Source organism: Sitophilus oryzae, unplaced genomic scaffold, assembly GCF_002938485.1.
Source record: "Sitophilus oryzae breed Bouriz unplaced genomic scaffold, Soryzae_2.0 scaffold_829_pilon_pilon, whole genome shotgun sequence".
NCBI classification, from domain to species: domain Eukaryota; kingdom Metazoa; phylum Arthropoda; class Insecta; order Coleoptera; family Curculionidae; genus Sitophilus; species Sitophilus oryzae.
Window position 1 is genome coordinate 520,808 of NW_022147449.1, and position 16,099 is coordinate 536,906.

General features: G+C 34.6%; 1 protein-coding gene across 2 annotated transcripts in view; it reads right to left on the minus strand.

The window, feature by feature from the left end:
- Window positions 1-15,838, minus strand: part of LOC115889694 (LIM/homeobox protein LMX-1.2) — a 47,176-nt gene extending 31,338 nt beyond the window's left edge. For both annotated transcript variants that reach the window (XM_030909751.1, XM_030909750.1), the window contains exon 1: window positions 15,656-15,838. In XM_030909751.1, coding sequence (XP_030765611.1) covers window positions 15,656-15,662 — 7 coding nt within the window. In that variant the 5' untranslated portion in view covers window positions 15,663-15,838. The remainder of the gene's footprint in view (window positions 1-15,655) is intronic.
- Between the last annotated feature and the right edge of the window lie 261 nt (window positions 15,839-16,099).

The following is a 16,099-nucleotide window of genomic DNA, read 5'->3' on the forward strand; positions in this document are numbered from 1 at the left end:
TAATAAACTTTGACGGTCTTTTCAGCGGCGCCGGCGGGTCAAAAATAAACGAAAAGCCCCAACTTTTCCGGATCTGTCTGTCCGTCCGACTGTCATTTGTTGGAACAACGGGGCACGACATCGGTTGAAAGTTTAACGAGCGGCGAACAGAAAAAAGGTTAAAAGCCGGCTTTTCGCCACTTCATTCCATACCGGACTGTTTAGGATCCGGACGCGAGAGGGCATGCATCCAGATGACAAATTTAATGGAGGGCTAAATAGGCCATCTGGGATATACCGATAAATTTCAGGAGTGTGCCCGCGTGTGTTAATTTAAGCGGGTACAAAATAGACTAAGTTGGCTTATGGCTTAGAGTCGGTGTTAAGATTTTGGATTGTTTTGGTCAGAGACGAAGAGGCAAGTCGTGGTTGTTTCTGTCTCTCTCGTTTACTGTTGTTGACATTTTAATTATGTAGGATGAGATCATGGAGGAATAAGAGAGGGGAGATGCTACTATACACGTATTTCTTTAGGATAAAAACAGTCTCACTTCGTTGTTTGGGCGGGGTCAAAAGTGGACCCTTTGGACAGGACCTGATTAAGTAAAACTTCAAATAATAAAAACAAACAATGATTAAAATTTGCCTTGAGCTAATGTAAAATCATTGTGTAATATTAATCGTGTGTATCGCAATGAACAAATTACTTGGCATTACTACACCAAAGTTAAAATAGGCATAAAATACTAATTAATGTTCATTCGTTAATTCGGTCATTACGGACCTACGCGCTGTTTATGTTACCTCTGAAATGTTAGCCGGTGAGTTTCTTCGTGTCGATACCTTTCCTGCTCCTACAACTGCGTACAACACACGACACCATGGTTTTTAAGGTTGTTTGTACATTGTAATAGAAAACACTCAAATTATCGATGAAAAACATTAAATTTTGAGAAAAATGCACAAATTTCTAAAAGGACCACAATCTAATATGGCGGGCGGCTAGGTGAACCTCTTTTCGCAACAGCTGTAGCGCCTCCCCTCTCTTATTCCTCCGTGGTTGAGATGAACCGCCTATTTAAAAATAGACATATTTCTTTAAATTCAAAACATTCATTTTTAAGACACTCTGTATACATAAATAAAATTAAGGATTAAACGACTTACCTGTAAGGAAGTTCAATCCAAATTATACGAAGTTGGACACGTCCTCCTAGATCACCATGTAGTAATACTTCTGTCACTGTTTTGAGCGCATGTTTAAAGAAAATGATTCACCGCCTCTCATATCACACCACTTTTATGTCTCATTATACTTCTGAAGCATTCTGATCGCCGTTGGGTCGGGTATGTATCTATCATATAGGTAGTTTACCTTTGATAGTGCGATTCACTTTGTGAGACACACAAGGGTGGGTTGATCTAGGAGGACGTGTCCAACTTCGTATAATTTGGATTGAACTTCCTTACAGGTAAGTCGTTTAATCCTTAATTATACTTCAGTTGGACACGTCCTCCTAGATCACCATGTAGATGTTTAAAGAAATTTAAGGCGATCTGCATGTAAATTTTGCTGCATTTTAAGAAAATGCAAAACAAAAATATATATGTTAATTATAATAAGAACTTGATAGTATGTAACATTTATAGCATCCCCCGTTATGCTATTTTTCCCATTAAATTATAATAATTATACGAACACAATACGTATAGTAGCTTATTGTTTATATAAATCACACTCTAATAAACTACTATACCAAAACTCATAAAGTTTATATATTTTAATTTCCTATCTAACGACGAACAATTAACATTAAACTATCCACGACTTAACAATCTACTTCTTATTTTTTGTTATTAATAATGTCGTTTATGTAAAATTAGTAAACGACTGCTCTTTGGCACCACTTATTATTGGTTTGTTATAAAATTTACAAAACGTTAGTGATTTTTCCGACCAGCCTGCTGCGTTGCGAATGGTTCCAATGGTTACCCCATTCGCACCGCCGCAGAAGTCGCGGCATGTCGTGTACTGTGACCTTTAATTTTGTCTACATTTACACCACCTCTTTTTAAACCCTCTTTTATCCACTTACTTAAGGTTTGGGTGGAGACCCGTCTGTATGGTTTTTTTGTAGTTATAAATAAGTATTGTTCGTTACCCCTAAGGTTTTTAGTACGTTCTATGTAATGCAAAATCGTGGTGGCAGCACAAAGATGGGGTTTTCAGCAAAAAAGAAAAGTTAAAGCTTCGGCTGTGCAGATTTTGGGGTAGATGTTTTTAAAATATCGTTAATTTTAATGTGCAGTCCTTCTTCTCTATGATGTGTATTTTCCAACCGTATACTTGATAGAGTTTGAACTCTTTGTGCTGTACATAAGGCCAGTAATAAGATTAATTTTATTGATAACATTTTTAAGCCAAGGTCATGTAATGGATACAGTTTTTCAAGCATTACCAACACCAGGTGCAGATCCCAAATTTCTTCATATTTTGGGAATGATGATCTACATTTAAATATACCTTTCATAAGCCTTTCCACTGATTCAGTTTTCCCCGCATCCGTTAAGATGTTAAGGGCTGATCGGTGAGCGTTGAGGGTGTTATATTTTGAATTATTTTGATATTCTTGACTTAAAAATTTTAAAATATCCGAGTATACTGTGTTGGAAAATCATGTTTAACTGACAAAAGACCCACCATTTTTTATATGTTGTATTATACTGTTTGATTGTGCCCAGAGAAATCTGGCAATCAATGGTTTGTTTAGGTTGCAGTTGGGCCTAGGTTTCTTGCTGGAAAACCATTTCCAAATTTTAGTAGTGTTAAAATTAAGGTGCAAAAAAAAATTAAGGTTTTACACCTCCCATTCTATCAGTATATGATATTCTTGGTCTCAAAAACCTCTATCGTTTAAATAATTACAATAGGTACCCTAGCCCGATTTTGGTGCATCAATACTAGGTTATTGAAGTACATTTATGATCTAGTAGTACATACCTTGATGGTTGCGTGGAAGAGCAAAAATGTGAAAGTCGCCATCGTTATTATTTTAATTTGTATACAATTGTTTATATACCTAATAAAGACATTTTGAATTGAATTTAATTTAGGAAGCATGAGGTTTTGATCTGCACATTCTATGTTTCTGAGCCACCAGTCATAAACTTTAGAAAAAAAAATTGTTGGAACAAAGAACGCGTAATAATTTTCATTATTTTCCTTAAGGGCTTTGTATTGAGCTCATTCAAATCTCTTAATATGTATAAAGCCAGCTGTTGAAATTTCTTGACTAGGTATGAAAAGACTTTTTTTTTATTTATATATCCAGTACATTTCCAGTACACACTAAATTTTTGTCTAATAAAAGAACATCATCAAGATTCGTAGTCATTCACAAAGAATGTTTTCCATTAAACAGTTAATTACAGGTGTTCAGGGGGTTGAAAAACATATGTTGCAAATTCCAAATAAAAATAGCTTAAAATTCATATTTTCCCGTAAATCTGAACCTTACATATATTATATTTTAAAGATTTAATTTAAATTCCAGTTTGCTGCAATGAGAGTTTCTCGATAACTATATTGTTTAGGTTAGTCTAAAATTTTAGGTTTAGATCTACTAGTTAGGACCTAAAATATATTTTAATCGCAACCTTATTTATTATAACCTTTTACATAACATAAAACAAGTTTGTTATGTGTTATTTCCAACCATTGGCTGTAAATAATCAATTATACCAGCATATTTGTTTTGAGTTCTAACCTGAATTATTGTCTCCTCCAATCCATCCTGCCTTCTTTCGACTTCTTGCTCCCCCCCTCGTTCTTTTTAAAATGGTTCTTCTAGGAATTTGTCTCCTCTCTTTTCTTTATTCTGTCTGTGGACCTTCACCTGGGTCACAAAGCACTCATTTTTAAGTGTTTTGGTTTCTGAAATGAGCTTGCTAGTATTTTTTTCCCTGGTATTGTCAAGATTCTTGGCTTTGCATTTTTCACTAAAACTTTACTAAAAGGCATATTATCGCTTATTTGACCTATCGCATCGTCACGCTTTTAATTTTACTATTAAAGTGTGAATTTAATAAAAACCTTACAATGGCGATGGTTCGTACGGTAGGATGCTCCTAACATAACGGTTTCCCTAAATTTATCAGATTTTAAGGGTAACTACCTTGGTTATTTTCTTTGGAAAGTTCCACTAAACTTGTAATTGTTTGGTCTAGTGGTGACATTGTTTTTCCTAAAACCGTGCTGTAGGTCTATCAAAAAATATATATCTTACTTTCTGTCGAAGAAAACATGATTTGGACCTCCGGATTTAACCTCGGTCCTTATAATATACTGCAATTGCTGAGGATGGGAAAAATTATTTTAGACTGCCTTTTGTTTGCTATATGGCAACCAAAAGGCCTCTTAAATTGCAAACATGTGTAAGACAAATCCTAATATAACACTCTCTGGATATTTAGCAAGTACTTTATTAGCACCCTGTAGGTGTTACTGGCACTTGAATATTTAGCAAGTGCAACTAAGATTTTGAACTTGAATATTTAGCAAGTAATCTTGTAGGACATTGACGCCCAATGGGTGTTGCCGGTACTTGGATATTTAGCAAGTACTTTATTAGCACCCTGTATGTGATACTGGCACTTGATTATTGAGCAAGAGCCCACATTTTTTATGCCCAAAATAACGTTTAGGTTCCGTTAAATTTTAATATAGGTTTACTTTATCGAGCCGATAAGAAAAATTGCTTATATTCGAGTCGATAAAAAGTTGTTTATTTATCGGATTCGATAGTGCTATGAGTCATGAATGGTATATTTTAAGGCAGGCAATTTACGGCCGCGTCGCCGAAGAAAATAATATAGTTTTAGGCAATGCGGGGTCTAGACTAATAGCCTACACCCCCTAGACCATCTCATAGCTATTTCTACTACCCTTGTTTACTTGTATGAACTAAAAAAAACTAATTAGGGAATTAAAGGTTATTTACTTACTTGATTCATATGTATAGAGTTTCTTTTCAAGTTTTTTCATTTTCCGCCTTTTCTTGACCCTTTCCTCACAACCTATTTCGCTTTTCTTTACCCATTTCCGCGAATTTTGTATAAAATATTGTCTGCTAAATTTACACTGCTGCTCGTGCCAGCGCAAGAAGTATAATGAGACATAAAAGTGGTGTGATATGAGAGGCGGTGAATCATTTTCTTTAAACATGCGCTCAAAACAGTGACAGAAGTATTACTACATGGTGATCTAGGAGGACGTGTCCAACTGAAGTATAATTATTGATTTTTAAAATATTATTCACAAACTAGGGAAAGGGAAATCAGGCGACGACCAGAGATGATAGTTGTTGGATAATAGCTTTAGACTACCATTCGAGACGCATTGATGTTATTTTTGGTTAATAAGTTTTGTGACAAAGAATGTAGCTAACGTTAACTAGAGCATATACTAAGGGTCGGCATTTCTGGTCTTGGGTGCCGATTTTTGTGTGTACGAAGAGTACAGTCAACACGCTTAGTAAAATAAGATGTACTAAATAAATACAGAAGGCAAGTATTTTCCCTAGGGCATGGAATCAAGCGTCAAATTAAGTGATTATGTAATAAAAAAACTTCGTATTTTTGTTCTCTCCGACTTACTAGATTGCCATAGCGATTCACTTCTATACAAGTAAACGCCCACCCAAGGTTTCGCTGGCCAGCAGGGTATTTCATCTTCCTGTTGTAATATTCTGTATTAAAGTTTTTACTTATTTATTTCATCTGAGAATATATAAATATAACATGTGTATGCATTTAATGGAATCTATTTATGCTGTAAATAATTTCAGTTTAAAAGTAGGTAATCTAAATAAAATCGTTTACTGTTCCTTCGTGCCGATGTTTGTGGTTTGTGAGAATAAGGGCCTTATTGAGTCTACTGACAATTTTCGACCGTGCATGGGCAAATATCTTAGCTCGCAAAAGGACCAACAAAAACAATAAATAGAATAATTTATAAATATTCTAATATATATAATTTCTAAAGATATTGGCACCACATCTTCAACTTTAGCGTCGATTCCGCAACAAGGGACTTCGTACCTACGGGTGGGGAACCGTTAAACTAACAAAAACTCTTCAGTTTTGAACGATATAACTGTGGCATGTTTTGAATATATTAAACTATAAATCTAGGTATGAGGACAGTTTCTATATTATTATTTCTCTTTTATTTAAGTTCAGAACAGCATAGTTAGATTCTCTGGAATAGTGAACATGGTTTTCTCTGCCGTGCTGTTTTACATGTGAATTCCAGGCAGAGTATGGCACTCCTTTCATTTCATTTAATAAAATAAGTAGGGCTATTTACAAATTTAGCGTTTTATTTGCATAACCTATTCTCCTCAAATTTCCCAAAATATTGCTTCTGTCGAGGCGCATCCGAGGTAATCACAATAAAAAAATATATTTAACACAACGTAGGTTCCTTTCTTTCATTTAAATTGTTTGTTATACAGTTGGCCAAAAATATTACCTCTTCAACTTTGTTGACAAATTTGGGTTGTTACACTACAAGGTATTAATCCATCTGGCATTACGATATTATGTTATTAAATCGATATTATAATAAATTATCTAAAAAATTATAATAAAAAACTTTATTGTGGAAGTAAAAGCTACATTAAAATGGGCGAGAACACTTCTGAGGAATTTATTGTTTCCAAGGGACTCAGACAAGGATGTTCCTTAGCTCCTCTACTCTTTACGATATTATGTCGAAGAGGCTCTGAAAAAAATGGAAGATGTGGTATAATGGGGCTACCAATCGAGGACTCTATGCTCTATACTCTTCTCTTCGCCGATGACCAAGTTTTGATAACAGGAGGCCGAGATGATGCTAGCTACATACTGAGGGTGCTTGAGAAAAGAGTTGGAATAATTTGGATTGATTGTAAATATGAAAAAGACCGAATACATGTCTGTAGGAAACGACGATCATAGTGATTTGGATATTGGTATGGACAAAACAGTAAAACACTGCTCCAAATTTAAATAATTTGGAGTAACTCTTTCCTCAGATGGCACAAGTAATGAGGATATATCCAATAAAATTGGACAAGGAAAAGTAATAATTAGGAAACTAAACTCTCTTCTTTGGAGCGATAGAATATCAAGAAGAACGAAACAGATGATGTACAACTCTGTCTTTGGATATGTTTGTACCTACGGATCGGAGACGTGGGAACTCACCAGGAGAAAAAAATATAGATTTATAGAATACTTGCATTTGAAATGGACTGTTGGAGGCGTAGCAACAGAACTTGAACACGCAACTCGTCTAGAACACGTAAGACATGTTTGTATAAGAGAGGAGATGCAAGTAAATGGATACTATAGCGATTGCTATGGTTTGACTACCTCCAAACTGTGGAAGATTTATGAATACCCAAGAGAGTATGGGACTGAATCCCAGTAGGGAGAAGAAAACGGGGAAGACCAGCAAGAACATGGCAGGATGATGTACAGGAAGCCATGCGTGAAAGACACCTGAAAAATGGCGACCGGTGGGACCGGAATTTATGGAAGTCGAGGATCCGGAAACGACACTAGTGGTAAAAACAGTAAAAACACCCGCATATATATATGTAATAAATTATTCGTATTTTACAAAATGAAGAGCGCGCTGATACTGTGCTGAAAAAATAGTGTACAATGTAGAATGTAATCATCGTGACCTTAGAGGTCTATTGTGTCCCTCTTTCATGAGTTATAACTTTTCATATAGCCTCAGGGCTTTGATAAAAGCCAGTATTTGAGACGGTATTATATAGGGTAGTTCTCCATCTCCGATATCAGTCGTACCAAAATGTATGATACGAATGGTTGTCGTATCTGCGCACTCAGTGATCGGGTGTTCTGATGTTCCCCCATTTTCCCCACAGAGTCTGTATTTGCCGTTGTTTAATCTTAGCTTCAATCTACTGAGGTGTTTATTGGGGAGATAGCGTCCTGTTAAATACCCCGTGACAATTGGAAGATATTTCTTACTTAGATCAAAGAAAATCTTTGATTTTTCTCGGTCGTAAGTTATGAGAAATTTCTTCAACTGTCTTAGACCGTTGGAGGATTCCCATTTCAGGTTACGGAAAGAGTCTTTCAGGTTCTTGAGTTCCGTTTAAAGGTTGATTCTCACTATACCTTCCGTTTCCATTCCATATCCATTCCATATCCGTTACGTATTTTTATTGTATTGACGCTATATGTAAGCTTCCGTTCCGTATCAGTTTCATACTTTTTGTTGTACAATTTATATCATTACGAATGTTTTATTTTAAAAATTTGTATCTTTTGAAAAAGGTAATAGATTTAATTAAGGGGCGAAAGAATAAATAAATATCAGCAAAATTTTAACAGAGCTGGTACAAATGTAAGAACTTGACAAATTGACAACGCTGTTTCCGATACGCTTCAGTCCGTCCGTCAAAAAATGTATGGACGGAAAGGATATGGAAGGGAAGGGAAACGGAACGGATAGTGTGCATTTTCATATCATTTACATGATATAATATTTTATGTAAATAGAAGGGAAACGGAAGGGAACTGATATGGAAGGTATAGTGAGAATCAACCTTTATGTTGGTTTCCACTTGGGAAGCAGAACGGTTCTAGTCCAGTTAGTGCAGTGTTCGTTCCTTTTCTAGCTAGATCGCTTGCTTTTTCATTGTCTTCTATTCCTTGATGGGCTTGCACCCAGAATAGGTGGAGTTTATTATCTTTGCCTATATTGTACAGTTTCTTTAGGCATTCTTTGATCAACTTCGAATTAATTGATGGTTACTGTGTTAGTGATCACTTTTATTGCTGCATGAGTACTGCTGATGATTTGCCATCCGCAATTGATTTATGGTTCTTAATATATTTGGAATCGAAATAATCAATACATGTCATGATTAACAAAAATTGAACATATCGACAAGATAGTTATTAGGCGGAAATCATAAATTTGAAGTATTTTTGTGGCAAAGGTGCAACAGACACTGTCCCATGATTAATTTAAAAAAAAATAAAAAGTTTCAAAATTTATAATTTCAATAAAATAACTATCTAGTCAACATGTAGTCAACATGTTTATTTTTTGTCAGTAGTGACATGTATTGATAATTTACATTCAAAAAATTTTGAGAATGTTTAGTAATAGTGGTTTGGTTTGGTTTGTTTTTTTACCAAGAGATCTTTTTAGAAAATTCATATTTTTTCACTCAGTAGTTTTATACAGGTACAGATGAAAAGTTATTACTCTTCAAACCAGTTAAAAATATATATGTAGGTGGCGGCCCTTACAAGTCGGAGTCATATTGACATCGAAATCAAATTTATCATATTAAAAAACACCCAGAGACCAATTTTCATCTAAATATCAACATTAGTTCAGAAATTATTTGGAAAAAATTGAAATAAAAATGAAACTTCTACACCCTGTATCTCCGAAACGAAGCATTTTAGGACATACATTTATATAAACTTTTTTACTTATTTTTATCTGCCGAAGTTTCCTTCGAAGTTACAGTTTGGACCACCCTGTATAGATATTTAAATAAGATAATAGGATAATTATTTTAAAAATTATTCTCTACCAAAAACTGATTTTTATATAAGAATATTGCTGACATTTTGAAAATCTAATAAAATTTTCAGTGCGCCCGTTCTGATATTTATTTTTACGATGGCAGTCGTTCCTGGCGTCAGCTCTGCCAATTTATTAAAAGGTATAAATTAAAAGAAGTGACAACTAGGCCGTTTACCGCGATGCTGTTAATTTTTACAACACCGAAGGCCATTATAACGGCCATAAAGCGTAGGGAATACGAGCTACGTAAACAGCCTTTTCATCTGTCAGTTTACAGAGCCCATATACAAACACAAGCCCGATCACATCGAAAAACTCGTTATAGCTTTCCCATTAAGTTAATACAAGGCATAGTTATGGTATCATCTGTAAGCTGATGTATAACTTGTGTAAAGTTTTGTCTACACATGACGTTTTACCTTACGTTTAATCTGTCAGTTAAAATGGTCGTATTGTTCTTCATTCTTCGCTCTCTAGGGAACTGACTGCAGTTCAGTAGAGGGTCTTTCGCCTTAGCCTCATTAATCTGCTTTATAATTGCAATGGCGAAACACCTTGCGGTATATTTAATAAGCTCAATAAGACCTCCAGTAATAACTCATATCCAAGATTCTTTGTATCTGTGCTCTATTGAAATGGGCTAGTGAAACCATTCAGCCTTATAAATCAGCAGGAATGAATGGGATTTTTTTGCCCTTCTAAAGAAAGACCAGGAAAAGCTACACCCCATCTAGTAAACATTACAAGAAGCAGCTTAGCGCTGGGATATATACCAATCATCTGGAGAAGTGTAAAAGTAATCTTCATACCCAAAATAAAAACTGACTGGGCCAACCCTAAATCATTTAGATCGATTAGTCTCAGATCGTTCATACTAAAAACAATGAAGAAAGTAGTGGCAAGTATATTGGAGAAAAGGTTGAAAAACAAAAAAATATATATATTTTTTTGCACTACACGATAGTCAGCATGCATATAGAGCGGGCAGATCGACAGAAACTACTCAGTACCAACTAAATGTGTATACAGACTCTAATACAGGCAAGCTTGGATAACAAAGAAACAGCGAATTTGTGCCTTTTGGGACATAGCGGGGCGTTTGATAATAAACCTTGTGGTAAATCACAAGGTGGTCAAGGTAAACAAGCGATCTCTAGAAACAAGAGAGGTGAACAGAACGAACATCCGCTGGTTTTGGGAAATTCTTTCAATATGGACAGCAAAAGATCAAGTGTATATCAAACTGTAACTATTAAAATAACGCAAGGAACTCCACAAGAGTAACCTCCTCCCAACTATGGAGCTTGGTAGTGGATGAACTACTAGATAAATTAGCTCTAGCGGGATACACTGCATAAAGTATGCAGATGACATAGTCATGATCGATTGGTTTCCCCCGAACGAAATGAAGGTACACTGTGTGACAGTATCCAAAGCGGACTCCGTATCACTGAAATATGGTGCAGGAATGTGGCTGAGCATCAACTCAGACAAAACTGCGGTACTGCCTTTAACTAGAAAGCGAAGTCTGAAGATCTTGAAAGGTATGATGGAAAAGAAATGCTGCCACTACAGGAAGTCAAATATCTGGAAATAACCCGGACAGTAAACTTCTGTGGAACAGGCACATTAAGAACATTACCAGCAATGCCACAAAGGTTCTTATGATATGCAGAATACTGGTGGGAAATAGATGGGGCTGCGCCCTTAACATTTTGCGCTAGATGTATGCAGTATAAAGCTTGGTAAAAAAACTAGAGCAACGTACAAGGCAAAACCTGTGCAAAATGCAGATACTGGCATACATCTGCATCACAGGAGCTATAAGAGCATGCCCAACAGCAGCAATGGAGGTCATTCGAGAAAACTAAATACGAACGAACCAATGATCACTTACTCCAGCATCCTTCAGGCACAAATATACGCTATATAAAGATACGTACAACTTATTTTAGGTAGGAACTATCGGAACTATCCATCTTATCCGATAGTCAAGCAGCATTAAAAGCAACTCAGTTACCATCAATTTGAAGTTGGTGAAAGAATGCCTAGAGAAACTGAACAAATTAGGCAAATATAATAAGTCCTCCTACTCTGGGTGCTAACCCACCAAGGGATAGAGGGCAATGAAAAGCAAACGCTCTAGCTAGAAATAAAAGACTCCATGCCTAACTTGCAATGAGAATCTTCCAACTGTCTAAGACACCCGAAGAAATTTCTGAGAACTTACACAACCGAGAAAAATCAAATGTTTTACGGGGAGCTTGTAGAGGGTAAGAGCTTAAAACTTAAAGGGGATAATCATGCAGAATCAGTGGGAGGAAGCAGCGCACAATAGATGGAGAAGAATTGTAAACTCAGTCAACAACGACAACCAAAAAGTAAAGAGGCAACAAAGTAATGAGATTTTTGAATGTCCAGAGTGCGGACGAGTGATAATATCAAGTATCGGGCTTTTCGGTCACAGAAAAGCTCGTGAAAGAAAACGTCTTGCGTAACCATCTTCTGATGCATGTTAAATACTCGTCAGCGATTAATGGCAGTAGTAAGTAAAAAAAAATCAAAATTTTTTCAAAAAATTGCAAATTTTCAAAATAATTTTTTCGAAATATACTACTCTTAAAAATATTTACACTAGACCACCTGTATAACCCACTACCTAAATCCATATTAATTGCTATGAATTATTAATTAAAAGAGACTTAGATTCTTTTTGGTTCACCGGAAAGGGAAGCGCTGCTTCCCCTGCTTCCATGGACCACACGCTCCTGAGGAGAGATCAAAATAAATGTTCGCGCTAACCACAATCACCCAGTCCAATAAATTTGGTATTTTTTAGGCTGCTGTCTCTAATTTAATTTAAACTAGATATAGAATATCTAAATTGACAAAGCTGTAGTTAGATATCTAACTAGTTTTGGTCTAGACGTGCAACGTTTGTGAAAACTTAACGTAATTAGGATGCAAATGTTCGCACGCATATTAGATTTGCTCGATGATGTCCTACAGTAAATAGACTGCCAGAGCGTATGCATAATATTTTGTTTACCGATTTGTAAAACAATAGGGCCTATAGATCACTATTGAGTGTGTAATTAATTCAAGGGAGCATAACAATATCGAACTAATTATAACATATTACAGTCTAAGAAAAACAAATTACATTTCTTCTTCGTTTACACAGTAGCAGATTCGGTTGTATTTATGACTATTTTTTTTCTAGGTTCCTCTAAACGTACAAAATGAATAACTGGAATTCTAACATTAAACAAAAAAAAACAGCAATATGCGGGTGTCCGTGGTTGAGTTTGCATTAGAAGATTCTAAAAATGCAATATCTAGATCGGAGTTTTTTTGCACATCAGTGTTTCACAATGAGATCTCTCAATTAAAATATTTTCAATATGGTGGCTCTTCCGGAAGAGCAGGAAGTTGACAGCAATTGTCTTTTTTATAAATTATTTGTTTATATTTATGGATACTCTCATTTCTTCTACATTTAAAGTAACTGTAAAGTTTCACGAATTTTGATAGCAGGTACTTTCTATATATTAATTTTTCAGAAATAAAAATTTACAGTTATAAAAAATCGTACGTAATATCGCTCAAACGTTTTGATGGTACAAATACTCTATCTTAAAAAGGAGGTATGTGGCTGTTTATTTAAAAAAAAATTGAAATATTTATGTCATTGGCTATTACAAAACATTATAATAAATATTTTTTTTGGATATGAAAACCCATTTTTATTATGTTTTTTTTTATTTGTTTTACAAAAAAAGGTTTTTTTATTCGCTATTTTTTTATACAGGGTGTTTCTCAAAACTGGCTTACCCCTATAACATTTTTATTTTTTTAGATAAAAAACCGGATTGGCTATGTCAGTATTTGACATAAATTAGGATTGATTGAAATATTCAATTGTTTTCGGTCACTTTATTTTTACCCTCGATATTTTTTTACTTCATTTGATTGAAAATGACATTCTGCATAGAATGACATATCTTATGTTAACTTTTGACATTTTCAAAAAATAACATTTTAAATTTCAATTTAGAGTGCCATGGCCATAAGTAGTGTAATAACATGCGGTTCATAACGACAATTTGACTCGAAATATCAAGTGTGTGGTACCAAATTATTCGTAAAAAATGCTTTTCTAAATGTGCTAATGAGCCACCCTCGTTCCATTTGAAAAAATTGAGTTATGATTAAAAATACAATTTGAGCATCTTTTAACCAGAACAAGACACGAAAAATATCAGACGATCAAATCTATTTTTTCAAGGCTCCTGGATTAAAAATTAGTTTTTTTAATACAGAGATGACACTAGATTGAAATTTAAAATACGATTTTTTCTTAAACGAGAATATCAAAAGTTGACACATGATATGTCATTCTATTCAAAGTGTCATCTTCTATCTGATAAAGAAAAAAAATACCGAGGGTGCCATTTAAAAATCAAAAGTTGTAGTCATTTCCGGTGAAACAAGAAGTGACCGAAAATAATTGAATACGTCAATCAACCCTTATTTATGATATACCGGGTGCATCTCAAAAGTGGCTTACTCCTATAACTTTTTTTATTTTTTCAGTTATAAAAATGAGATTTGGTATGTTAGTAGATGACATAAATTAGGATTTATTGACGTATTCAATTATTTTCGGTCACTTCTTGTTTCACCGGAAATGACTACAACTTTTGATTTTTAAATTGCATCCTCGTCCTTTTTTTACTTCATTCGATAGAAAATAACACTCTGAATAGAATGACATATCATAGTCAACTTTTGAAACGAAAATTTGACTTGAAATACCAAGTGTGTGGTATAAAATTATTCGTAAAAAAATGCTTTTCCAAATATGCCAATGAGTCACCTTCATTCCATTTGAAAAAATTGAGATATGATTAAAAGTACGATTTGGGCATCTTTTAACCGGCCAGTACAAGACTTTAAAAACATTAGATGATCAAATCTATTTTTCCAAGGCTCCTTGATTAAGAATTAGTGTTTATAACATAGCCATGGCACTCTAGATTGACATTTAAAATACAGTTTTTTATTAAGCGACAATGTCAAAAATTGACATATGATATGTCATTCTATTCAGAATGTCATATACTATCGAATAAAGTAAAAAAATACTTAGGGTGCCATTTAAAAACCAAAACTTTTAGTAATTTCCAATGAAACAGAAAGTGATCAAAAACAATTGAATACGTCAATCAATCCTAATTTATGTCATATACTAACATACCAAATCTCGTTTTTTTTATCTGAAAAAATTAAAAAGTTATAGGGGTGATCCACTTTTGAGAGGCACCCGTTATACGAAGATACCAAATGTCATTTTTTTGTCTCAAAAAATAAAAAAGTTATAGGGGTAAGCCACTTTTCAGAAACACCCGGTATATCATGTTTCTATAGCTAAAGTAGTCAGTTTTCAAGTTATTTGGGATTTAACTTTAGATCATTTTTTTTCTTAACTTCTGTCTATTAGTAGCCTATGATTTGTAACGTTAAACATTATGCGTATCTGGTCGTATTAAATTATGTATTTTGTTAATAATGGCAGGTGAAAATTTTATTATAGATATGTAGGTACCTATAATGTGTCTAATAAATTGTTTTAATTTATTACTAATCTAATCAAAGTTATGACGGTTTGAAACGAATAAAAAAATAGATAGCAATAGAAATGTTTAAAACAAGTTTAAAATAAGTAATGGTGTTTTAACCACTTGTTTTTAAACAAAAAGTTTAAAACATAATAGCCCTCTTATCTGCCATGAAACAAATAATCCATCAATTTCCATCATAAACTTTAAGTCAAACTTTGTATGTATAGAGAAATACTAATCTAAAATTATTTTAATATTCTATAGCAAGAGATGAGGTAGAAATGCAGTATCTACTTAACTATCAAAAACTAGTTATATGTATATTTAAAAATAAATTAAGCAAGCTGTTTCAAATGAAAAAAATAACACTAGCATACGTGGACTGTAAAAATAACGCAAAAAAAGCCAAAAAACTATAAGAAATTACCCATCATGAAGAAGACGCCAACTCCGAATCTCTAAACAATTTAAAATCGAATCGAAAAACAGATCGAACCTATATCGAAAAACGAGCCAATTTATTTACAAAACATTTTAGCAAAAATCACCGTTCACTCAAATTTCACCAACCACTTTAGAACCGATGCGAGTTGGCGACATGGCGCGCTATCTGGCGGCGGCGCCCGGCACGACGCCATTTCGACGCCGACGCCGAAGGGGCGGAGCGTCGCCAAGCCTAAGGGGGGAAATTGGCCGGTAGGCGTGGCGTGAGGGGAAATCAAAGGCGAAGTAGTGGGGATACGGAAAATAGTGAAAAGGAAAGATTTTGATGATTTGACGGGATCTCGTTGACAGTGCGGACGGCCGCCGTTTGCCTGATGGACAAGTGCCGACCTAAGGATTTTTATCTTTTTCGATTTGGCATTTTGGT